Source organism: Odontesthes bonariensis, chromosome 21, assembly GCF_027942865.1.
Source record: "Odontesthes bonariensis isolate fOdoBon6 chromosome 21, fOdoBon6.hap1, whole genome shotgun sequence".
Taxonomy (NCBI): domain Eukaryota; kingdom Metazoa; phylum Chordata; class Actinopteri; order Atheriniformes; family Atherinopsidae; genus Odontesthes; species Odontesthes bonariensis.
In genome coordinates, this window is record NC_134526.1 from 16,913,331 (window position 1) to 16,938,474 (window position 25,144).

Genomic DNA, 25,144 nt, shown 5'->3' on the forward strand with positions numbered 1-25,144 from the left:
CGCTTATAAATCCAAGTGACCAAACGGAGACAAATTAAAAACATGCGTGCACACATGTAGGAAACAAAAGCACACAAAAAGTGCCCAACGATATATTCTTTAAATCAGAGAAGAAGAAAAAAATAAACATGAGCAACACTGACCATGTCCACACAGATGTCCATAGAAAGAGAAAGGAATCAGTGTTGCTGCAAGTGTCATACATAAGATGATACACAGAGTAAGGGCTCTAATTTGGTATTTGGCCCAGTTGAGGAGACATGTTCGCTTTCAAACAAGGCTGCCAAGATTGCAAGAAACTTACCTCACAAAGATCTGAAATGTGAATGATATCGCTCCAGTTCTGAGGTCTCTGGACTTCAGGTCCATCAATTTGCCAGAGTTAGCTTTGAATGTATCCTGTTTATAAAACTTGAAATGGTTCGGAGCCAGAGTACATCTCAGCTCTTCTGATTCAGAATCAGAATCAGAATCAGAATTACTTTATTAATCCCTTGCGGGAAATTCCTTTTCTGCAGTGCACTCGTTTACAGAAAAAAAGATCAGGAAATACAATAGCGCAAAATAAATATAATACAATAAGACAAAATAAGATAAAGTAAAGATAAAGCAAAATTACAACCCCATACAGTAAAATAAAATTACACCCCTCCCATATGATTCTTATGTTGTGTACCGTCAAGACATCTCAGGTCATCGGGGACAGGTTTGCTTTCTGTTCCCGGAGTTAAAACTAAACGCGGAGAAGCTGCTGTCAGTTTTTATGGGCTGTGTATGTGGAACAAACTCCCAGATAACTACACGTCTGTGTCAACTCTTGCTTCATTCACCAAACCTTAAGACTCTCAATCTACTATGCTTCCCTATGAAGATGGATGCCTTCTTGAAGAAAGCTGGAGAATTTTACATCAAAATTTGATTTGTGATTTTATGTACAATCAGAGGCCCTTGTGCCACTGGAGAGCAGTTGTTCCTGCAGTGGAATCTTGCAGCATTTGTACACACTCAATGAAATTTGAGATACTTTGTTAACTAACCCACAGGATCCTCACAACTGACATATGCAAACACATTGATAGTATAAAAAAACATCGTCAGTTATAACATGTTTGCTTTTTAAATGTTCTTGATGTACAGAAAAAAGGTTTTAAGTGTAATAAGTTTATCACTGTGTCTGACTGTTGTAACAATCGCTCGGCAGTACCATCTACAGCTTTTACAGGGTACAACAGTTCAACCTGTGACCTTTACCCTTCGAACCTCATGTAAAAAAAACTTATTCTAACGGGTTAGCTCTATTTTGATATTTTTTCAGGTACTTTTACATAAAAAAGATTACTTTGAAATAAACGAAAGAGTATTCAAACGAGATTTGAATCGTTTTATTTGTTGACCTTTAATTCGCCATTGTGCAGTGCCTACTACGCATGCGCTACCGCGAAAGGAGACCAGTCGAGGTCGAATTGTAGGATTTCGGTATTCTTGGTCAAAACAAGGCAAAATGCCTTCAGACTACGATAAAGGAGCGTATCCAGAGCCTCCGCGGCAGACTCCGGCTGTGGATAAACAAACAGCACTGCCAAACCCAGCTCTGATTCTATCTAAAGTCTTCTATTACACCGTGGACCTCCCTGTCACCACATTTAGAGGTAACAGAAGCTAACTGGGCTTACAGGGTGGCTCAGGAGCTAAGGGTGCTGCACGGACATATTGGTCGCATGTTTAATACCGTGCTGTTTCTTTCGTGGACGATATCACCCCCAAATAATTGCAAATCTTTGTTTTGTTCCCGTAGTGGTCACAGTTAGCTTGCGACTTTGCACTGTTGTTGTGCTAGCTAGCATCGTTCACAGAGACAACAGATCACTGTGCTAGCTACGCGGCCTTGACGGTGTTTATTAGTGCTCTGAAACGTGTTTCCTTCCTCATCCAGATGCCGTTGACAGCATTCGGTCGAACAATAAGATGGTTTATTACCACCAGAAGTTCCGCCGCGTCCCTGACCTGACTGAGTGCCAGGAGGGGGACTACGTCTGTTACTATGAGGCAGAGATGCAGTGGAGGAGAGACTAGTGAGTAAAGCAAAACTACATCCAGCCCCTCAGATTAACAGCAGCTGACAAAGCTTGGACATCATGTTGTAGATCTGGTTTTGAATTCGTGAAATAATTGTGTATCCATCACTAAACATCTAAACATTTTGAAATGACAAAATGAGAGCAATTTCTAGAAAGCCTGGCTTTCTAGAAATTGAAGAAGGGGTTATAGCCTTTGCAAAAGTAGTTGATTTAAGTTGGAACCAGAGGTCAAGTGCTGTACATCCTGTTTGCTCTAATTCATCTGGAGACGTGTCTTACAACTTGAAAGTGTGTGGAAAATGGAAGTTATTGGACATAACTATTGGACACAGGCAGGTAAATTCTTGTCAGGACCCAATATTAATATATGCTGTATTCAGGCTAAAGGAACTTGATTTAGAGGAACTCTAAATAGACCTCCTGGGTTATGAATCAGCAAAGCTATGCATTTCAAAAGTTTTTCTAACTCTTTGTAGTACAAAAGTTGTCCATCCAGCCAAACCCAGTAACCAAAACAAGAGGTTCCAAGAACACAGCGGCTCCTAAAGGCAGCTACACGCTGTGTGGTTTTAGGCGTTGTAGACGTTCACTGAAAGCAACGGGCACTTTATGACATCATGTTTGATGCGTGCAGACTGAGCGACGACGATACCTCCTGAGCGGAAGGACACACCATATTTTTACTGCCCCGACTCAACCGCATTCGTGTCTCAGTTCTCATCTCCTCCATCTACACTGATCAGCTTTGTTCTTGTTTTTTTTGTTTTTTACACAACCACGCCAGCTTCATGTTGACCAGCACATCACCCCACACTACGCTCCCCAATGGTTGATTGGGGGACGTTGGTCATAGAAACACACAAACTCCAAATAACGAAGCGTAGTAATAACATTGTGTTATGTCAGTGCTGCTTAGACACGGGGAAACTTGTTGGAAATGAACTAAAATAGTATACAGTCACGTCCTGGAGGAAAATCTGTTTCAGAGCGACACAACTTGAGTCTGGGGTGAGGGCGCACCTTTCAGCACAAAGCTGTATGCAGTAAACATCACGCTGGAGTTGCATCAGGAGCCCAGACATACACATTATGTAGGACCTGAAAATGTCTCCCACTGAGTATGATGACAGAAGAATGGGATAAATTGCCCAAATTGTGCTTTTCAAAGCTTCTATCCGTGTCTTTCCAGGCTTTTGCTCCAAAAGTACGGAACAAGCTGCCTGTGTCCCTTCGTGAGCTGGAGTCTGTGGATTCTTTTAAAAAGCAGCTGAAGACATTCTTTTTTAGACAGGCTTTTAGTTGATTGGCTCGATGTCACTTTTATTGTGTATCCATATCTTGGTGGTTTTGTTTTACTGTGTAAAGCACTTTGTGATTTTTATCTGTGAAGGGTGCTATATAAATAAAAGTTCTTCTTCTTCTACAAACTTTCTTCAGGACGACTCGAGGCTGTAACTGAGTATTGAACGGCTTTACAAATTACTGGGTTCAGTCTCTCAGAGCTTGTACTGGACAAATGAAAGACTTCACTTTCAACTTTGAATGAAATTGTGAAGTCCTGTTTCCACTTTGTCTTAAAGTGTTATTCAAGGGTTGGCTAAAACTGCGATTGAATTTGCTTCAAATTTGTCATTTGTAAAACAAAGTGTGCAGAAAGTAAAGCAATGTGATTGTAACGTACACATAGCAGTAAAACAAATGCTTAAACATCGAATTATTTTAAGTATCCCGCCTCTTCTCGTTGACATGAATCTGCACACGCTTTGAGAAGAAGTATTGCCTTTTTCTAATCAAAATGTGGTAATCTCTTATTTTTTAATGTAAAGGGTGTGATTTAAAAAAAAAAAAAAAAACTGTGATGATATACGTCAAATGGGGGTCACAGTACGTTGTTGTCTTCACTCCACAGTAAGGTGGATCAGGAGATCGTGAAGGTGGTCCAGGAGCGCATGAGGTCCTGCCAGCAGAGAGAAGGGGCCAGCTACCAGCAGAACTGCACAAAGGAAATCCAGCAGTTCCAAGAGGTGACCAAGAACTTCCAGTTGCGCTGTAAGTACCGAGCTGTTTGGAGCTGCTGTGAAACGAGAAATGGTTTGTTGATGATGGTTCTTAGTCATTGTAATGATAAGAGCTTGAATAAGGGCATCTGACTGATGACTTAACACTCACTCAGCCTGCCTCTTTTTCAGATGGAGACCTGGGCGCGTATGCCAATGGGAAGAAATGTTTGATGAAGCAAAAAGAACGAATGATGGCAGCTCAGGCCCAGAGTGCCTAAAAAGAGTTCTCTTTCTGTCCTATGTAATAATTGTAAAATAAAGTTTGTGATCAATCACGGATTCTCGACCCTGTTCCCTTCAGATCTGCAAATATATCACCCGTGTCTTTATGTTCAAGATACAGTAAAAGTGCATACATTCGGCCAAGAACCTTTCCTGCTAAATTAGGGGTTTACAGCTTGATTAAATAACCTTTAACTGGGGCAAATGGTCACCAAACTCATCCTGGCAGGGACACAGATGGGACAACATGCTTGATATACTGAAGATAAAAGTTAACTGATATCACTGACATTTTCTGACTATTTAAAGATGAGGCTCTTTGAAATTTAATTCTAAATGCAAGTAGTTTGTTTAACCAAAAGAAATCACTAAAGTTCAAGGTTACATATCGGTCGGGTTTATTTTTATTTTTTTTAAATGAAACTTGACACTTTGGAATGTTCCAATTTACTCCATGAAAGGTATATCAATAACACTTTAAATAAGGACTTTAAAGTCTGAAGTGCAAGTGCTCACGGAAAATGTCTCAGTATGAAATGATCGAATAAACATCACTATCACAGTTGTCTTGTAGACACGATGATCCAAATATCTTGAGCATCTCTAATCAAACTGAGTAATACAAAAAATGCTCTCAAGTGAAACCTTTCTATTAATGATTTGCTCCACTTTTATTCAGTATTAAGGAATCTGCATCTATGATCAGGTCCGTCTCAGAGTGACTTGAGTTTCATGCAATCTATACCACAATTATATCACTTTGCATAGCAGTTGTGCACCACGTTAATCGCAGTTTGGCACGTGTAACAAAAGACAACACATCAAGAGATGTTTAAGAATGTTTATTCAACAATTCTCTGTAAAAAATGCTTAGGGGGCAGCGGCCTGCACAGCCTGGCCCCTCTGCACCGACACCCTGGTGTGAGTCTTGGCCAGATGGTCGGTGAACTCCTGGAATAAGAACAAACAGGAAGCCTGGTTACATACAAAAACTTCACATGCAACAAGATGAGGCGTCAATCCTGGTTGCGCACTGACCTGGTATGGAGACTTTGTGAAGATGGTCTCCTTCCACAAATCAGGGGTCAGGTAGCTGTAGGTCTTTGAGATGGCATCAAAGGTGGCCTTAGCTGAGGAGAGAACAAGACAATGAGTAATTTGGAGAAAGAAAAAAAGAAAGAAAGAAAATTTCTGCATTGCAGTCATAAGGAAAAATGTTGGGTACTGAAAGGGGGAACAGACAAGACCACTGAAGAGTCATTCTGCCGTGCAATACTCGTTTTCTTTCTCTCCTGATAACGACAACTACACCACTGCAGAGGTGAAGCTGGGCAGAGCGAGGAGAAACTCAGAGGCTGAGACTTGAGAGGAATCTTACCAAAGTTGCCAAGGGTGGCAGTGCAGCCCCTGGCAGAGGTGTAGCAGTCGTCGATACCAGCCATCATGAGCAGCTTCTTGGGCACAGGAGCGGACACGATGCCAGTACCACGGGGGGCTGGGATGAGACGCACCAGGACAGAACCGCAGCGGCCGGTCACCTTGCAGGGCACGGTATGGGGCTTGCCGATCTTGTTACCCCAGTAACCCCTCCTCACAGGGACAATGGACAGCTTGGCCAGGATGATGGCTCCACGGATGGCAGTGGCCACCTCTTTGGAGCACTTCACCCCCAGACCCACATGGCCGTTGTAGTCACCAATGGCAACAAAGGCCTGTGAACATAGGCAGAAGCGGAGCGTGTTACATACAGACATCAGATGTGCAATATAAATAATTAAAGGACTTTCAGAGTTGAAGCTCACCTTGAACCTTGTGCGCTGACCGGCCCTGGTCTGCTTCTGGACAGGCATGATCTTCAACACCTCATCTTTCAGACCGGAGCCAAGGAAGAAGTCAATGATCTCAGACTCCTGCAGGCGAAAAAACATTTCAGAATTAAATTATTTAATCACGACAGCGTGTCGATGTTTCAGGCTTTAAGCAATTCAAATCTACAGCAATTCTCAAAACGTGCACAGATGTCATCAAAAGTTTCTAAACGATACCAAAAGGGGCCTCTGCAGTGCAAACCAGCGATAAAACCAGGCGAATGTGAAAGTAATACAGGTAAATTTCCACAGCATTCCTACACGTTTTGACAATTACCATTTTATATCCTACCATTGACTTTAGCTGAAGTTAGACATAGATGTACAACTGCTAAGACAAATCAAGATGTGCAATTTATAAATTGATAAAGAAAATAATTTGATGCAGATAAACAGGTAGCTTCTTCATCACCGCCATCTTTGATGCAATGTAAACAAAACATTACCACACAACTCGTATGTGCAATTGTCAAAATCCATCTATATTTGTGACCCGGTACGGGCAGATAACGTGAAAAAAACAAATGGATTAAAAAATTTTTTTTTTTTTTTAGCTAATTTCAAAGAATAGACATTAAAAAAAAAACAATCTCCCAAAGTTGTATAGTCCATATAATTGAGGAAAGGCACATAAATGACAATTCAAGTTGACTTGCAAGTTGTATTAAATGCGTTAAAATTTAACAGGTTGAACAAATTCATCGACTTCTCTCCCGTTAACTAGGGCTGTCGCAGTGAGGGAATTCCCACCGCGGTGACTCATAGCCGCTCAACAGCGCGGTATGCGGTGATATCGCATTTTTGTTCATTAGGCTACTTTCCACGACACGCAATGTTAGATGAAAATCGAGCGCATAATCCGGCTTTTTTCCCAGCGATTCTGACATTTCACTTTGCTTTGCCTGTCATTTACTCGCTCACAGACCAACATAGCTGAGATCAAGCAGCGCATACCCCAGTTCTGCAACATTGTTGCCAGTGCCACATGGCAAATATCAACATTGTTGCAGACCTGCGCACGTTTCGTTTAGGAATGACGGAGAAAAACGAAGCAGATCAGCGCAGCTCACGTGTCCGGGATACAGTTTTTTTTAAACAGACTGCCCGCCGACCAACCAACCCAAGCTGAACTTTAACTGTTTCCGCAAAGTTGTTAGAGCTTATTTCTGGCCCGGCACATTTTTTGAACGTTTTTTTTTTTTTTTTTTTTTTAAATAGTTTCACCTACACAGTTTTGTTGAAATGATCAGTTATTTCCCAACAGCAAATGTGCACACCAAGCTGTGGTTCTGTGGAAGCTAGTTTATTGTTGATATTAGACGGTCGCATTTACAACGTTAAAATGGATAACAAGGGAAGATTCAAAGCCATAAAGTGTCCGGACTAGGCAGGAGGAGTAAAGCCGAGATAAAGGTAGGCCACTGCATTTTATTTTAACTTCTATTGCTACGACACTGAGTAGGCATATTCTTGTAATATCAGCTGCTGAGGGCGAATGAGACCACAACGAGTAGCATGTGTGCGTGTGCGGTGCCTATATGCAAAGATGGCGACAAAAACGCGGCACCTCGCTGTGTTAATGTGTTTCTCCTGCCTTGCGGGGAATATACAATGCATCATTATTACTGTGCTGGCTTAAAAAGAGTATCAGTTCTGTCAGTCGCTTTGTATCTACTGTGCAGTCTTAAAAACTCTTTTAGTTTCTCGAGTTGTTCTGCGCGTGCAAGCGGGCGTGCGGTGGGCGGTGGTGGCGGTGGCCTGGACACGCTCCGCGGAGGTCCTCTCAGCACCGCGGTGATTGCATTTTGCGGTTATCGCGACAGCCCTACCGTTAACGTCTACCGTTCCTATTACCTCTGAGGATTTCCCTTTACCTCTGAAACGTCTCCATCTCTGCTCGCTTCATAAAACCAATCAAAATGCTTAAAGATGTACACACACAGTGACACAAAGGCCCACAATAGGCGGGAAGTCACGTTTCGAGTAGCTGGTGCACGCGATTGGTCCAGCCATCACTCCTGTCAAACTAGCTATCTGTGTTGGTGTAGCCTAAACTGACCGTAGAAAGTCTCTCAATATTCGTCATTGTCAAAAAAGTCATCGTCTTATATTACAATATTAGTATCGTATAGTACTATAGTATAGTGTAGTGTGTTGATCTGTGTTTTTTTTTTTTTAAATGTCATTCGCTAAAGAAAGTAGAGTCACGAAGGCTTTAAACTCTCGTGGCGTCCAATTTTAGCTCTGCTGCTGGACAGCAAGACTTGCTAGCGCTAGTTACTGATTTTTTCTGGAGCTGAGGTGATATCTTCTGAAGAAGAAAATGACAGCGATGTCAAAGACTCGGATATGGAAAAGGAGCAAGAATTCGCCACTCATGTGGAAGATGACGATGAAGTCATTGAGCAACCTGTGACTGATATTAATGAGGTGACGAGGGCTATGTCGAGCTGTGAAGCAGTGTGTGTGGGAACAAAAATAAATATTTTCTAATCATTTGGGCTTCAGTCTGGTTTTCTACCATTATATATGTGTACAAATGCCTTTGGTAAAATTAAGCTTTAAGATAAAGAGTTTATCCCTTTAAATTCACAGGATTTAAAAAGATCAACAAAAAAAACGGGCAAAAAACTTTAAACGCGATTTTCTCCGGTTTTCAATCGTAAAAAGAGGGTGGAAGATCATAAATGGCCATCATTTTGCTGGATCAGGTCACATTTATCAAAGATTTGCAACCAAAACCACTTAAGTTTTTAGTGCTGCTAGTGAAATAGTTTTAAAATGGCAAAAATTCCCATGCAAAACGGTTAGGAATTCCCTTTGCAGATTTAAGCACAGCAGCATGAAGCACAATTTATGCTAAAGCCCAACAACATGGTCCAATGCTCAAATGAATGAGCTGGACCAAGACCATTGATGCTCTTTACAAACTACAGCTCTCCCTTTGCTCCCTTGTTAGTATTAGACAATTATGGAGACACCGTTTGAAGTTTTATGACTGTTCACATGCTGCTAACCTTGATAGGCAGAGAGTACAGATAGATCTCCTCCAGGGACTTGATCTTCATGTCTTTCACCAGGCGGCCCAGCTTGGTGACAGGGACCCACTAACAGAGGAGAGGGCATCTGTGTTAGCACCGAAAAAAATATGACAGAAGTTGCAACAATCAAATTTAAAACACTTTGGACTTCAAATACGTACTTCCTTGTCTTCAGACTTGCCGCCCCGGGCACCGCGGCCCCTGCCACGGCCTCTGCCGCGTCCACGGCCCCTACCGCGGCCGCGATCGCCGAAACCTCCGCGAAAACCTCCTCTACCACCGGCGTCGTCCGCCATTTGCTTTAAGAATAAAAGGGAAATAAAGAGAAGGGCTCATTTAGACGCTTATCAAAGACAGCATCACTGCGCGCTTTATTCGTCTCACAAAACACGAGCATCGCCGCCATATTTACTGTTTTCATCTTTCCTTAAAATATTTCTAAATAATTATCTAATTCTGTTGTTAAATAATTACGGGATTTTTTCATAAAAGCTCAAAGCGTTCGTTTAAGAGCAAAACTAATATGTTTGGCTGAACGATGGGCAAGATTACGAAGGATTTTGCTCACATGGAGGACAGCGTAAAGCGACTTACGTGATCTATTAAACAGGAAGAAGGCCGGTGTTTGGGTCCATCGGGCTTTATATTGAAAGAGTTATCGCGATATTTCCCTCACAGGAGAAGATGCTCACTACTGCCCCTACTGGTAGCTTTAGCTGGTAGCTATGTGTAGCTTTTTAAAAACATGGCTTGTATTCGTTGATTTTTTTATCTTAGAAAACTAAAAGTGCTCTGTCAAATTCTTGCAAATGAACATGCAGTGTCTGTTTTAAAAGATAATCCGAACAGATAAAACATGACATCTATTCAAACAACTGATTCAAACTTTCTGCGGGTGAAAAACATCCTTATCCTCATCCTCGTCATTTATCCCTTGTCACTGACACTCAAGTCCCAACTCCTCTCTTCAATGAAGACAAGATTCATTGAAAATGTAATGTTAAATGCTTTATTTACAAAATGAATAAAAATACAGCGCAAAAAAAAGGCAAAAAAAAAATCATTCATTCTAATTACATACCTATCCACATATTAGAAAAAAACACCTTCAAGAAATAAACACATGCAGAAACACACAACAGTTGCCAAGTGGGAAAAGCAACATCCTCCGTCAACAGTTGCTGTTGCTACTTGAAGTACCTATGGCACCGCCACTGCTCTCCCCAAGGTCCTCCTCTTCCACCTCATGCAGATCGTCCATCACCTCCAGGCTCTCACAGATTAGCCCTATTTGTCTTTTCATGTGGGCCATGGTGCTTTGCATCCTCCTCATCTTCCTCTGTAGGGCAGTGGCAATGGCCCTGTGGTTCCTCTGTCTGGCCTCATACTCCTGCCTCAGCTGCTTGTAGCAGTTGTGCTGAGCCTGGGTGCTATGGGAGAGTATCGTCCCACAGCCCATATGACAGGGCTGGCGCCAGTGCTCACAGTGGCGTGCGTGGGTCTCCAGGTCCCTGCGGAGAAGCTGCACCCTGCAGCCCTGGTATGGGCAGGGAATGAGCTCGTACAGACAGCTCATGCTGTGACAGTACTGCTCTGAAAGGGGGAATGTGTCTGGACAACCACGGATCTCATTTTTACACTGTAAGAGACACAGAAATTCAAAATAATCAGCATATTAGAAATTACATTGTTTACATTATCTGTAGGGGTGGACGGGGGGACTAGAAAAATGCTTCCCAAATACAAACTGACTTGATATATGATGAGTTAGTTAATCAATTAAGACTATTTAAAAAGGTAATTTAAATAATATATATCAGGAAGAGACTCGATAAACTGATCAAGAAGGCCAGCTCTGTGCAGGGCAGGTGGTGGGAGACAGGAGGATGAAAACAAAACTATCATCAGTGATGGACAATGTCTCCATCATAAGAGCTCCTTCAGCGACAGGCTCCTTCACCCCAAGTGTGTGAAGGAGATATATTGTAATGTATTGTATTCCTTCCTGCTGCTGTCAGACTGCTTAACAATATTGGTAATCTTTTCTACCAGGAATTTAGTGATAGGAATTTAAAATAATTGCTAGTTTTACAGATTTAATGAGTAATTAGTCAATTGAGAAAGATAAGAAAGAAAATTAGCACGAGCGTCAGCCCTATTTCTAGACAGTTGGCACTAAATTTGCAAAAGAGAAACGGCCATGACGGTTCATAAACATGCCAGGAAGCCACGGGTGAAAAAATTGCCAATAAACCCCGGATAAAGAACCAGTTCAAATCCAATCACTCAGCTTGAGTACCTGTATGTGTGTGAAAACATTTTTACTTTGAAAACTACTTCTATTTCCTACCTTGATCTTCATACGACCAATAGATTTGCTCAGCTTGAACATGACAAAGATCAAGCTCGGGTTAACCGGCTTCCTGCAGCAGGGGCAGGTCTCCTGCCTACAGGATAAACAACAGTCAGTTCCTGTTTCTCAACATTTAAGAAAAATCAACTGGGTTCAATCACATTGTATGTATGCTTTCTCCAGTGAAACTGATCGGATGCTTTACGGACCTTTTTAGCCACTGCAGGATGCATTTCTTGCAAAAGATGTGGTGACACGCAGCTCTCACTGGACATCTGAGGACTCCTTGGCAAATGGTGCAGATCACATCGTAGTCTGGAGGTTCCACAAACAGCTCCACATCATAGCCCCCACTCTGCGTTGACATGTCTGGGTCTGCCTAGATGTGGTCAAATTGAATGAAACTTTATCCCAGGTTAACATTGTGAAATCACAATCAGCCATTTCCAGGGAGACATTATCAGGCTGAGTTGTGGCAGCTGTGGACAGATGTGACACTTCGTCTACCAACAGGTGAGTTGTCTTTCCACAGCAGTCAACAGCTGCCTACAACCCCACCACAGTGTTTTCTGCATAAAGAGACAACAAAACAGAGTTGTTCTGGAAAGTCATATGACTGATCACATGACCTCTAAAAGTAAATACAATCCCTTAAACAAAATTCTTTTCCCATTCGTTCTTTTCCTTTTTCCTTTGACTTCAGAATGAAAATAATTACACTTGACTATCACAATCCTCGACTGATTTTCTTTAAAATTTGAAATATTATAACCGATTGACAAAAAGAAAAACACCCTTATACAGTCCAAGTACTTCAAAGTCCAAGCAAATGTCAGAGTTAATCTAGATGTTAAAGCTTATACTGAGTTTTTTTTCTTATCTTTAACAAGCCACAAGTATTTGTCCATTAAAATTGACATTAAACACATAAAAGAACATAACAAACAAACAAACTAACTGGAGCTGCTGTCTACTCACCATGATAATCTTCGTTCCTCACCGCGTTTCCATTCCCGGCGCTGGTTTACTCCATATCAATCCCCTCACATGTCACAAACAAAACACACACCCGCCTTATCAATACAACACACACATGAACATTCCTGACAAAGCCTGATGGGAGGGATCGCGTGTGTGCGCGCGCGCAAACGGAAACAGTAAATTATATGAACGAAGGTACATTATGGTTGTTATAATGGGAAGCGTCCTTTCCCTGCTGTTCTAGCACCAAACAGGTCAAACATTGACCTTTAAACATGAATAGTCCAAGCTGCTTCTATTGTTTTTAGTCACAGGTACAAAAAATACCGAAATTGAACACGTTGGATTAACTTGATTAAAAACTTATTTTAATGCCAACATTTTTACTCCCTTAAATAACCAGATAATGGGTCTTAATTGATGGATTCTTGCCTTTTATGTTAACAGTAGAAGTTCGATTTTAAGCTTTGAGCATCTGACCAATCACAGCTCCATGCGCTCAGATGACGTACAATTTATGCGACTCAGCTATTAACATGCGGGATGGATGTATTGCTTATTGCCAACGTGTGATATGAGAAACAAGCATTTTAAATAGATTGTATCTGCTAAAATATTAACTTTTCTTCAGTTCCAGATAACAACATGGCAAATACAAATCTTCAGTTTAAAACGAAGTAAGTTTTGCGCTTCACACGTGCAAGCTACATATTTTGCTAGCTGGTTAGCAAAAGCTGGGTTCAAATGTCATTTGAAGTTGCAATATTTCTCAGACGAATGTTTACCCTTTTCTTGCAGTTACACTGTTTTCAGCAAGATCGAGCCGTTTTACAAAGGAGGGAAAGTGCAGGTGAGTTGTTTTGTTTGATTTGTGTGTGAGAGGTACCTGCTGGATCAACCTGAAACGTTATTAAAGGGGAACTTAATTAGAAAGCCAGACTTTAAAAAAAATGTCAAATACCCTTACCATTATTACTGGTATAGCGCTATCTGCAATTACACAACTTATGTTTATCTGAAGTCATCGCGTAGACCAATGCCTAAAACCGTCTGACTTTCCCCTTAACCTCAGTGTTTGTCTTTGTTTTTCAGATCAGCAAAGATGAGAAGTACATCTTTTGCACATGTGGATCTCGTGTCAATGTTTTGGAGATCAGCACAGGCAAGATCGTCCACCGTGTTGAGCATGTGAGTTCACTGTTTACATCTGTGGAATAGAGCCTCTGGCTACATTAACAATGTAACAATGCATCTCAAACTGTGTGTTTTTAAGGTGTAGATGAACTCTATTAATTTATCAACTTAATTAGTGTTGTAACAGCAATTTAGATATATTTCTTAGAAAATGAATAGGTGATTATCTAGATTAATTAAAAAATTACAGTTCTAATTTGATTGAAGCCTAAAAGTCTTATTCAGTACAGCTACACTTTATTTATCGCTGAAAGCAAATCATATTCCTGTATTATAAATGATTCTTATAGGCAGATAACAAAATTGTATAATATGAAAGTAAGATTACAAACTTTTTCAAACTCAGCCAACAATTTAACATCTGGGATGCAGGGATGCTCATTCTTGGTGACTCGACTGTCACGTTTCTGTCTGCAGTCGTTGTCTCTCGCTAAGAGAGTCGGTCCTGTTGACACGGCCCAACTCGGTGGAATTAATTACATTGCCGTGCCAATATTCCCGCTACATTCTTATCCATTCTTATCCTTGGCCTTTCTCTCCGTTTTGCTTCTGCTCTGTATCCTAGACTTCTCCTCTCCCAATTGATCTGGATTCAGGGTTTTATTCCAGCCATTACTTGAAAAAATGGCCAGATTTACCAGCAGAAATCATTTCATTAGAATGGCATCCAAAATAGACAAAAAAAAGTTAAAAAAATCTGTTATCAAAGAAAAACAGATTTTTAGCACAAAAGACCACAAACTGTTGTGCTATCGCTCATAATAATTGTTTGAAACTTCTTATTTGTTTGATAAACTAAATCAGCCACATACAGGGATATCTTTCAATCGGAAGCATTTTGATTTCTTTTCCCTTGACATTTGTCCAACTTTGCTTGCAGGATGATCAAGAGGACATCACATCGTTTGCTTTGAGCTGTGATGATGAGGTAGGCAAACACCTGAATCACCTGGGATTGCTTTACTCAAACTTTATAGTACAAATCAGACATGGTTTGAATATTTTTGGTTAATTGGTTGATTTATATTAAGCATCATTAAGTTTGTATTTTCTATTGTGTCCTTTTGCAGCTGCTGGTAACAGCCAGCAGGGCTCTGCTGCTGAAGCAGTGGGACTGGAGGCAAGCTAACTGCACTCGCTCCTGGAGGGCCATTCACACTGTTCCTGTAGCCAGTATGACTTTCGACTCTACCTCCACCCTCCTGGCCACAGGTTAGCCATGACGTAACGTGTTGTAGTCCCGTGATCTCTGCTACACGGACATAGCAGAATTCCAGTTTTCTTTTTGCTTTTTCCTGCAGGTGGCTGCGATGGCACCATAAAGCTTTGGGATGTGATGAAACAGTACTGCACTCACAATCTTAAAGGATCATCTGGCGTTGTTCAGTAAGACCCATGACCTATGAAGGAGACACAGCATGGAGCTTATTTATTTACAATTTCACAATCAGGATTTTGTTGTGCTACAGTAGTAGGTTAACATTTAACTTGATCGTCAATTTACTAACATTTAAAATAAACCTTTAGATTCTTTTTGTGTGTTTGTGCAGTTTGGTCCAGTTCCACCCAGACATCAACAGGCTGCAGCTCTTCTCTTCTTCTCTGGACTGTGGCATTCGACTGTGGGACCTGCGCTCCAGCCAGTGTGTGTGTGTGCTGCAGAGCCACTACAGCGCTGTGACCTCTCTCAGCTTCAGCTGTGACGGTGGCACCATGGTCAGGTACAGTGCTTCCATCCACTCAGTGGCTGTTTAATCAAACTGCTATGAAGACGTTTAGGATTTGTCTTTCTATTGCTGTGTCCTAAAGCTGACTATTTTTTGTAGTTCTGGGAGAGACAAAATCTGCACAGTGTGGGACCTGAAAACTCGACAAGCTAAGAGGACTGTTCCGGTTTATGAGGTAAGATTGAGGAAAAAACTCAAGTTACAACATAAATTCTTTTTGAACTCTTTATTTGGGGAAACTACTTGAGCTTATTTTGTGTTTTATCATCAGGCTGCGGAGGGAGTGGTGCTTCTGCCTCAGGATACAGACCTATCTCAGATTGGAGTGAAGAGCAAGAACTTGCATTTCATCACAGCTGGCAGCAAAGGTTCAGCACCTGACCTTCTGTAGACAACCTTATCTTGATGTCATTTTTGTCTCCTTCTTGTGGACAGCATTTTCAATGTCTCAGTCACTCACCTATTTTCCCATTGTCTCTGAAGGTGTACTGCGGGTGTGGGACGCCAGCACTGCTTGCTGTGTCTACAGACAAACCCTCGCATCCACCCTCATCTCTGTCCCAGAAGACGAAGATGAGGACAACCCTCGCAGCCTGACGTACCTTTTTCATCTCCCTGCCTCCTCTAGATTGGCTACAGTCACTGCGGAACATAACATAGTCCTTTACCAGCTGCCATCACTCAGCACACAGCAGCAGGTAGGCAATGGCACCACACCTTTGCTGTAGGTTCACTGCTATACGGTGCTGGCTGGGCCTCAAGTGGGGTTTCCAGTTTCCAGTCGGTACTTCTTCCTGTAAGTATGTTGTCTTTTTTTTTTTTTTTTTTCTGGTTTACTTTTCAGTGAGTACAGCTCTAACAGAGAGCTTCCCCTGCTTTAGGACCTCACATGAATGCAGAAAACACGAGTTAGAAAATCCCACCTGATAGAGGCTTACACCTGTGTGGAAACATTTGTGTACGGCAGTTACTTGAAACGATTTTATGAAGCAATGCTTTATGAATTTGTTCCTGTTAAAGAAACATCTAAATTAATGTGTACCAGCGTTCAGAAGGTAGGAAATGCAGCTGAGCACAATTCCAGGTGGTCTGGGTGACTAGACGCTCAGGACGAGATCTCTTGCTATCTTCTTGCATTCACTGTCTGGTTTTTGACAGATAAGCACTTGTTGGGAATCATTTATTTCACCCACAGTAACACGAGCAGAGAAGAAGAACACTGAAGCACAGTCTGAGCAGATGTGAAAGGAGTGCATATAAACTCCAAATAACATGAATTAAATATTTAGTGTTACTCATGTCTTCATTGGCTTTATGTTCACCACAGCCTCTGTTGCTAAATTGTAGATTCATTAACTGGCAAGCAAAGTCTTTTACATGTCTTCAGGTGGGACATTCATCTCCCTACATGGGGTTTTGTGGGGTGTATCAGTTTATGGACACTTTCTTCTCTCTTGCATCCCGCAGTTTGTGGGTTACAATGACGAGGTGCTGGACGTAAAGTTCCTGGGCAAAGGTGACAGTCACATTATAGTGGCTACCAACAGCTGCCAGCTGAAGGTGTTCGAGCTTCTCACCAACAGCTGCCAGATCCTCTACGGACACACAGGTCAGTCACCAGCAGAGGGCAGCAACACGCACACACCTGCATGTTAAAGCTGCAGTCTGCAAGATTTGTTGTTGTCATACGTAAAGTCCTACTTTTTGGCATTTTAAGAGTTTACATGATCTATCAGAACGCTTGAAGTTGAAAACGGTGACCTCCGTAGTCGCAAAATGCAAGAAATGCTTATTTTTTTAACCGAAAAATAAAAAGTTATTCAACTTCCTGTCCCGCCCCATCAAAACACATGAGAACTCGTGCACGTAGACGTGCACGCCAGATGCGCCTACACGACTCCTCATTCATCAACTCACCTGTCATTTGCGATCATGGAAGACACAGTAAGTAGACTAGCCCGTAATGAAGTTCAATAGTCTAGATAAATAAGCGTGGGGACGAGCCTACCTTGTATCGCGCGTGCACAATCGGTGATTGACAGGCAGCAGAGCCCAGCTCGTAAACCTGATTGGTTACCTTTTACTGGTCCAGTCTGCAATTTTGTAAACAAACCTGCTGGCTTTGGAGGGACCTAGCGGGACATATAGGGGACCTAGAGAACTCGTTTTTTTGTGTATTGGGGTATTTAATGTACTACTTTCAGAATCCCCGGACAGTTCCAGGCATTATGCTTGAAAAAGAGTTGCAGACTGCAGCTTTAAATGACTTGTTCATTCAAATAACTCAAGAGGTCACAAAGTTTCAAGATACTGTGTGTGTGTGAGTAAGTTTTTTTTTTTTATGTATTTGGTGGTGAATTGTTGACATGACGGTTTTATTGCCCTGTTTAATCATAGTTCATGAGAATGTAACTTTCTAAAATTTAGGAAGTATAACAAAAATAAAATGCATTCAAATAAATGAAGAGCTAAAATGTAAGTAATGTTTTAAATAATGTAAGCGTTTAATGATTCGGAAACTATGAAACATCAGGGGGAAAAAAATCTGTATGTACTCAGAAACTAAAGGATTCAGGTCTGATCTGGTTTGGACTGGCTGAGCAGGTCAGGCAGATATTTATGTAACTTTTTTTAATCTGTTTATCTTCATCAGATACTGTCCTCACACTGGATGTGTTCAAAAACGGATCTCTTTTTGCGAGCTGTGCGAAGGTACGAACATCGCAGCAAGCAAACGGAGTGTGAAATAAACTTCATTGTTATGCACTTGTGTTTCTGTCATCCAGCACATCCGGATCTCAGCACATTCACAGCTTGTCCATAATGCGTGTTATGTCTGTGTCTTCAGGACAGGTCGGTGTGTGTGTGGCAGATGGACAGTGACAGTGGTCGGGTACGACTTGTGGCTCAGGGCTCCAGCCACACCAATGCTGTGGGCTCCATCAGCTGCTCCAGGTAGCTGTCCACTCCACAAGTTATTCAACTTTTTTTTTTTTTACCACCTAAGTTGTCACAGGTGGTAAGGGTTAGATGATAAATGCCTAAACAGCGGGGTACTGGTGATTAATTCCGGGATATTGGTGAGTTTACGTTTTGTGTGTGTGTGTGTGTGTGTGTCCAGGATGAAGGCGTCTTTCGTTGTGACCGGTAGTCAGGACTGTACAGTGAAAGTGTGGGATCTACCAGCAGAATTTTCTACGACGGGGGCGGAAATCCAACAGCTGACACCCCGAGCAACTGAGAAGGCTCACGATAAGGTACAAGACAAAAAAAAATCTGGCCACAGTCCAGCAAGAAGGAAAGAATCCTGTATCCATTATCAGCATGCACAATAGCATGAGGTTTGCAGAGAGAACTGAAGTGTGAAAACACATATCTTGTTTACATTGAATAGTATAGTTTACGTAATAACTGGTCATTGGGAGCATTAACGGAGATTCCAGCTGAATTATTGGAGCGTTACAAATAAAATCATTTCAGAATGATTAAAGCGTTTTTTGGGGGGTTTTTTTATCTGGAGGATGTTTCGAACGTTTTGTTGAGATGTAAACCTTAAAACAAGAAGAACACTGTCGCTCCTAAATGCTTTTATCGTTTAACACCTCAGAGCACTTATGTTGGTGATCGTTGACAAGAAACTGGAAGGAAAGATTTTTATGTAACACTGTTTCCTGGTACACCCACATACCTCTGACTCAGGACGCATAACACAACAATTAGTCTGTCTGCAGTTCCGGGTTACTTCATTTTCCTTTTCCTTTCCTTTCACTATAACATTCCTTTGGAGATACAAGACCGAACACATCTCTTAAAAATGTCACTAAAAACCACATGAAGTGACGCTGGAGGCAGTGTAGTCAGAGATGTGTTTAGAATCTGTCCAATTCAATCCAATTTGAACAGTTTCAGTTCTCTTTCTGTGTTTCTGTTGGAGTTGCATTTGACTGAATTCTCATTAGCTTTATCACACCTCCCTCTGTTGCCATTCCCCCAGGATGTAAACAGCGTTGCAATATCACCCAATGACAAGCTGCTGGCATCAGGCTCCCAGGACCGCACAGCCAAGCTGTGGTCTTTGACAGGGGAGGGGACCTTGGGCCTCTTGGGGGTGTTTCGGGGCCACCGTCGTGGCATTTGGGCCGTCTGCTTCTCTCCCGTCGACCAGGTTCTGGCGACCTCTTCAGCCGATGGCACCACCAAACTGTGGAGCCTGCAGGACTTCAGCTGCCTGAAGGTGGGACAAAGGGTTGAGAGCGGACATGTCAGAGCGATCTATTCTCACTGCGTTCTGTTTTCTCCTCTTCGTTTGTTGTTGGATGCGACTAAGCATGTTAATGTTCTTAATCTTTTAAGACGTTCGAGGGCCACGATGCGTCAGTTCTTAAGGTCATCTTTGTGAGCCGAGGCACTCAGCTGCTGACCAGGTAACCACGCTCGCATCTCTGCAACATCGCCAGAAGAAATCTAACCCAGCTTCAGATGTTCTGTAGGTCATCAAGTTCAAGCTGTCAAAAAGCCAACCGAGTTTCCACAAAATTCCACAAAACGGAATGCAGTGAACTGCAATGAATTAAACCCTAAAATATTAATAAACAAATGGTTCACTTCTTCTAGAAATGAATTTATTCATTTTGGTGCTCACTTATTTTGAATTGGATGTCGGGTTTATTGTTTCAATGAAAGTGTGAGAGTGGTAAGAAAACAAAAACTGGAAAAATTATGATAAATGGCCCCGTTGCTGCACCTTTACATTTAGAAACGATACCTTTAGTTTGTTGAATTAACTTCCCCACATTGCCTTTATTAATATTATGTCATTTATAATTAATTAATTCATTATGTGATCTATAATGTTTCAAATTTGTTTAACAAATCATATTTGTGTGCAACTGTAAAATCATCAAAAAGAAAAGTAATACAACTTCAGATTTTAAAAGTTTAAACCAGACAAATGATGGCTTGAAATCTCTTTGTATTTACGTCCGACTTCACATCACATCCAGTGTGAACGCACTCTAAACCTGCTTAAGATCGTTATGGAATATACTTTCCATGCACAGAGGTTTGTGCATGGCTCTACTTTAACGTTTTTTATATATTTTTCTTCTAGTGGCTCAGACGGTTTGGTGAAGCTTTGGACCATAAAAACCAACGAGTGTGTGAAGACACTGGATGCCCACCAGGACAAAGTTTGGGGTCTCCACGGCAGTCGCAGAGATGACAAGGTGGTGACGGGCTCAGCTGACTCCAACATCACAGTGTGGGAGGTAAGTAGGATGTTGGGGAATGATGGTGCATTTACTCCCTTTTTATTTAATGTTTGCACCAAGTGAGGAAGAACTGAAGTCCACGTGTTTGGTTGTTTTTCACTGTTATTTCCCTGCTGGAGTGAAAAGAAGAACAAAGCAAATAATAAAGTTTTATGTTGTGCACAACTAGGATGTGACTGAGGTGGAGCTGGCAGAGGAACAGGCCAAGCAGGAAGACCAGATACTCAAGTGAGTTAAACGCAGTATATTGTTCATATTTTAAGATCGTAATAATGAGCCACAGAGCAGGCCGACATCACTCACTCCTGCCCGTCTAATCAAAGCAAGACTGCGGACAAACGCTTGTGGGATTCAGCTGAAACCTGGGACCGTAAAAGTGTGCATCAACAGAAATGGGATTTAATATCCTTCTAAAGCGCAGCTGCAGAGGGATTGCACAATGCCAGCATACGTTTGATGTCCTCAGTGGAAATTGTTTTAGCTCCCCTAGTTGATGCATGATGTAGAGACATTTCTACTGCAGACATTCTGCAGTTATTGTTCGTTCTGGGATGTCGTGAAACCCCTGCTGTTCGGCATGCCGTTTTATTCAGAAACACCTCAGCCAGCTATTTTTAGATTCACTCTTTTTATAATTCAAGATTGCCCTTGCTTGCAGCTGTTAGTTTACAGCTTTAACAAGTAGTTAACCTAACCATTATTGCCATGGCAACAGTTTTTCATATATATATATATATATATATGAGCTAGAGTGCATGTAGGTGTGCTTTTGTTAACGCTGAAAAGCTTCAGCTAATACAAACTACTAATGCAATTGTTAATGAAAAAAAAAAAAAACTGTTTATCATCTGCATCCATCCAGATGCTGGTTCAACACCACCGTGAGTTGCATTATTTGTAGGGTTGCATTGAGGAATTAAGACGGTTGTGTAATGACAAACTAAGACAGATGGACCCTGTTCATATTATGTGACCAAACAAAACACTGTGCACCTTTTACTTTGCTCACTAACGTAAGAGCTGAACTCAACCCCGATACGTTTTGTAATCTGCAGTCAATGCAACTGAAATTCGGTTTGGGTGGGTAACCACTTTTATTTTCTAACGATCCATGAAGCTAGTGTGCAGTAAAAACTTGATTTTAACAACCTAAATTCTCAGCAAAGTGTAAATTTTTTGTGTGTGTTTCTGTGTGTGTTTGTTGTGTCTGAAGGCGGCAGGAGTTGTCTAACCTGCTCCATGAGAAGAAATATCTGAAGGCTTTAGGTCTCGCCATCTCTCTGGACCAGCCTTACACTGTTCTCACTGTTATCAAAGGTACTTTATCCCACACTCTTTTGTAAAATAATTCCCCTTTAAACGGCCGTAATATTTCAGACCTGCTCGGAATTTAAAGAAAAGTTTTGATGTTAAACCTTTGAACCACGAGTGAGGGCTAAATGAAGCCATCGGAACACCTGCATGTTTCTGTGGTCACGTCTGGAAAATAGATCAGTGATGATGGGTCAGCAAGAAGGCATTTCAAAATCACTATTTCAAACTTGGCCCGAACAAATGCATCTCAGCTTCCGACTTACTGTGGCTTTGTGTCCCGTGTTGCTCATAGCGATTCGTCAGGGGGAGAATGGCCACGATCTGCTGGAAAAGACCGTCCTGAAGCTGCGAGTAGATCAAAAAGGTAACAGGTTAATCAATGTCTTGGACCTTTTAAAATGTAAAGAATAACTAGAGAAGGAAACTGAAAATAACTCGGCTACCTGAGTAATGTTTTAACATAAAAGGTGAGACTTTCAAACACCAGCAACCCTCCATAACAACTCTATTGAAAGACCTGCAGTTTCTGCTGTCTGACCTTCTGTTTGCTGTCCTGCTCAGAGTCACTGCTTCGCTTCTGTGTGGTGTGGAACACCAACGCTAGAAACTGTCAGGACTCCCAGGCTGTCCTCAAGGTGCTACTCACACACCTGCCGCCCGAGGAGCTGCTGCAGTACCAGGGAGCCCGGACACATCTGGAGGCTCTCATCCCGTACACAGGTGGGCAGACGTGTCTGTCTGAGAAGAAGATGTGCATTGAAATACCTTTAACCCAAACTATATGCCCAAATTAAAGCACCAAAAGTGTAGACCATGGAATATTGACTATAAAACAATAGAGGGATCCCACATCCTCAATATAAAGGATAATACCTCTGGATTTCTGATTGTATTTTGGGTCATAATGAGCACAGTTGTCAGCATAGGCTGCAAAAGAGAAAGCAGAACAAGTGCCAGTGAGACATTACAAACTAACTCTGATGCCGCAGTGGTTTAACGGGACACCAGTTGCAGGATGATCGACACACAGGATGATTGAAATACTTCTGTCCCATCTTCCTGTTCCTCCTCCAGTTGCTTCAGGGAATCTTGTATATAGATTAGAAAAAAGGGCCACAAGTTATCCGTGTAGCTCCCCCTTGGTTGTTTCCGTCTTGTGATGGACCAATTGGTTTAAGTCACCAGGAGAAACCGGAGGTCCAACAAGAGGAATTTGTTCAAGAGTTGAATCCTTTCCTCTTTTATATGGGACCATTTTAGAACAGGATATACAGGGAATGTCATATATTTTAGGCTCAGTGGATATACAGCTTTATGACTCAATAAGCCTGTTACCCATCTCAATCCTGCTGTGATTACTAACTGTAATTTTAGAAAATAGATAAAGTGTTGATTTATCTGCTTTATCCCTCAGAGAGACACATGCAGAGGATTGGCCATCTGCTGCAGGCATCCATGTTCCTCAACTACATGTGGCAGAAAATGAGAGTGGCAGGAGCAACATCAAGGTGAGAGAGCCACTTATTCATGCCCGTTTTGTTCTATCAAAGCAAACTGGTGCCTGTTTGCTTTGGCTTGTTTGAAGCTCTCTGACGAATTCAGACTCAGACAGAATCTGTGTGGAGTGCTCGGTGTATTCAGTGAAACTGGATTTTCTGCTGAATACCACCATTGTCCTGTAATCTTTCAGTCTTTGGGTCAAACATGTCACCTCTTGACTTACTTGATAAATGTAGTTGAGGGCCCCAGCACAACACACAGACATTTTTGTCTCGTGGGAAACCAGAGTAATGACAAAAAGCTGCCGTGCTCGTTGCAGAGCAGCATTCTTTCTTTTCCCGATTAAAGCTGCCACTCGTTGAAACTGCCAGCATGCAAGATGCTGAAAGTGACACCAGGAAACATACTTTCTGATTTGAATTGATGTTATTGTATTTTGTGCAGCGTGGGCCCAGATGAAGATATGGATACTACTCCTCTGGCACGGACCCAGCCTTTGTTTTTCCTTGACAAAGAAAAAGAAAAGGGCAGCGGTGATGAGAGACGAGACCAAGACGATGACAGTGATAGCGGGCAAGACGAAGATCCAAATTGCCTCGTGGAAGACGAAGAGGAGGTTGACGAGGTCAGTGCCGCTAAGAAAGCCTCCACCAAAGTGGGGCCAATGGAAATCGTAGCGGGCACCAAAACCAATGGCAACCATCACTCTGAATGTGAGGAAAGCTCTGAAGAGGAAGAGCTGGAAGAAAATGAAAAGGAGCAAGTAGCAGTGCAGGTGCTGAAAAATGTCCCAGTTTCTTCCACGCCACAGTGTCAGACTTTGAGCTGACATGAGCCCGTGAGCTCAACATAGATGCAACCATTCTAGAAAGAAACCCCAGGATGTTTTCTTCAGCTGGAGCGACTGACTGTGCGGCAGTGCAGCAGGAAGCAGAGAGACAGGCATCAATTGATGGTCGCGGAGATAATAGGTTTCTCTGTAAATACTGAAGACTTTCCACTCAAGATTTTAAACAGAATATATAGATACTTCCCCACACTATATATATATTTTTTTTCATTCAACATCCGAGAATAAAAAGTGGTAATTGGACAGATGACCGGAGGAAACATCTGCATGAACATTTAGGCTGTTTGCAGGAACATTTTCACACGGCAGATACCAGCGTGTCGTTCTGCTGTTCTGTCGACTTACAGGAACAGTGACCATCACGGAGAAAAGTTTGACCCATGACCATCCTGTTTTGTTATGACCACAAATGTTCATTAATAAAAAAAATGATAGGGATTTAAAGAAGACTCCAGTTTCATGTGACATGCTGTATACTAGAATGAAACTGCCACTCATTTACTTGCACACTATTAAAATCTTTTTTATAAAGTAAAAAAGTCACTTTTTTTCACTTGTATCCTGTTTTTTTCCTTTTCTTAAAAAAGCCACATGATTTCATTGTCCCAGCTTCTCAATGACTTTAAAAAAAAAAATTTTTTTTATGAAACTTAAAGGCATGGTTGGTAATCCTGTTCAGAAACACA

The 25,144-nt window shown here is 41.8% G+C and overlaps 4 protein-coding genes across 7 annotated transcripts in view; 2 read left to right on the forward strand and 2 right to left on the reverse strand.

Annotated features, from left to right (window-relative positions):
• Window positions 1-1,420: 1,420 nt before the first annotated feature.
• On the forward strand, window positions 1,421-4,417 carry ndufb10 (NADH:ubiquinone oxidoreductase subunit B10). Its single transcript, XM_075454984.1, has 4 exons — window positions 1,421-1,649; window positions 1,934-2,072; window positions 3,988-4,127; window positions 4,268-4,417. Exons 1-4 carry the CDS (start codon window positions 1,502-1,504, stop codon window positions 4,354-4,356), a joined length of 516 nt encoding a protein of 171 aa, XP_075311099.1. The 5' UTR covers window positions 1,421-1,501; the 3' UTR covers window positions 4,357-4,417.
• Window positions 4,418-5,187: 770 nt separating this feature from the next.
• Window positions 5,188-25,144, reverse strand: part of rps2 (ribosomal protein S2) — a 371,318-nt gene continuing 351,361 nt past the window's right edge. For 2 of the 4 annotated variants that reach the window (XM_075454982.1, XM_075454983.1), the window contains exons 2-7: window positions 9,431-9,568; window positions 9,246-9,335; window positions 6,163-6,270; window positions 5,739-6,072; window positions 5,399-5,490; window positions 5,188-5,311 (exon numbers count right to left, since the gene is read on the reverse strand). In XM_075454982.1, the coding sequence (XP_075311097.1) occupies window positions 5,231-5,311; window positions 5,399-5,490; window positions 5,739-6,072; window positions 6,163-6,270; window positions 9,246-9,335; window positions 9,431-9,565 (840 nt within the window). In that variant the 5' untranslated portion in view covers window positions 9,566-9,568 and the 3' untranslated portion in view covers window positions 5,188-5,230. The other 2 variants (XM_075454981.1, XM_075454980.1) reach the window with 2 other exon arrangements.
• On the reverse strand, window positions 10,284-12,080 carry rnf151 (ring finger protein 151). Its single transcript, XM_075454649.1, has 4 exons — window positions 12,057-12,080; window positions 11,832-12,001; window positions 11,620-11,716; window positions 10,284-10,908 (listed from the first exon to the last, which is right to left on the reverse strand). Exons 1-4 carry the CDS (start codon window positions 12,078-12,080, stop codon window positions 10,441-10,443), a joined length of 759 nt encoding a protein of 252 aa, XP_075310764.1. The 3' UTR covers window positions 10,284-10,440.
• Window positions 13,129-24,963, forward strand: tbl3 (transducin beta like 3). The gene is made up of 23 exons (XM_075454362.1): window positions 13,129-13,280; window positions 13,402-13,453; window positions 13,696-13,791; window positions 14,678-14,725; window positions 14,868-15,009; window positions 15,099-15,183; window positions 15,348-15,518; window positions 15,624-15,699; window positions 15,796-15,892; window positions 16,008-16,222; window positions 16,992-17,133; window positions 18,178-18,236; window positions 18,373-18,479; window positions 18,646-18,781; window positions 19,519-19,758; window positions 19,878-19,948; window positions 20,635-20,791; window positions 20,964-21,022; window positions 22,008-22,111; window positions 22,401-22,472; window positions 22,670-22,828; window positions 23,523-23,616; window positions 24,053-24,963. Exons 1-23 carry the CDS (start codon window positions 13,249-13,251, stop codon window positions 24,435-24,437), a joined length of 2,799 nt encoding a protein of 932 aa, XP_075310477.1. The 5' UTR covers window positions 13,129-13,248; the 3' UTR covers window positions 24,438-24,963.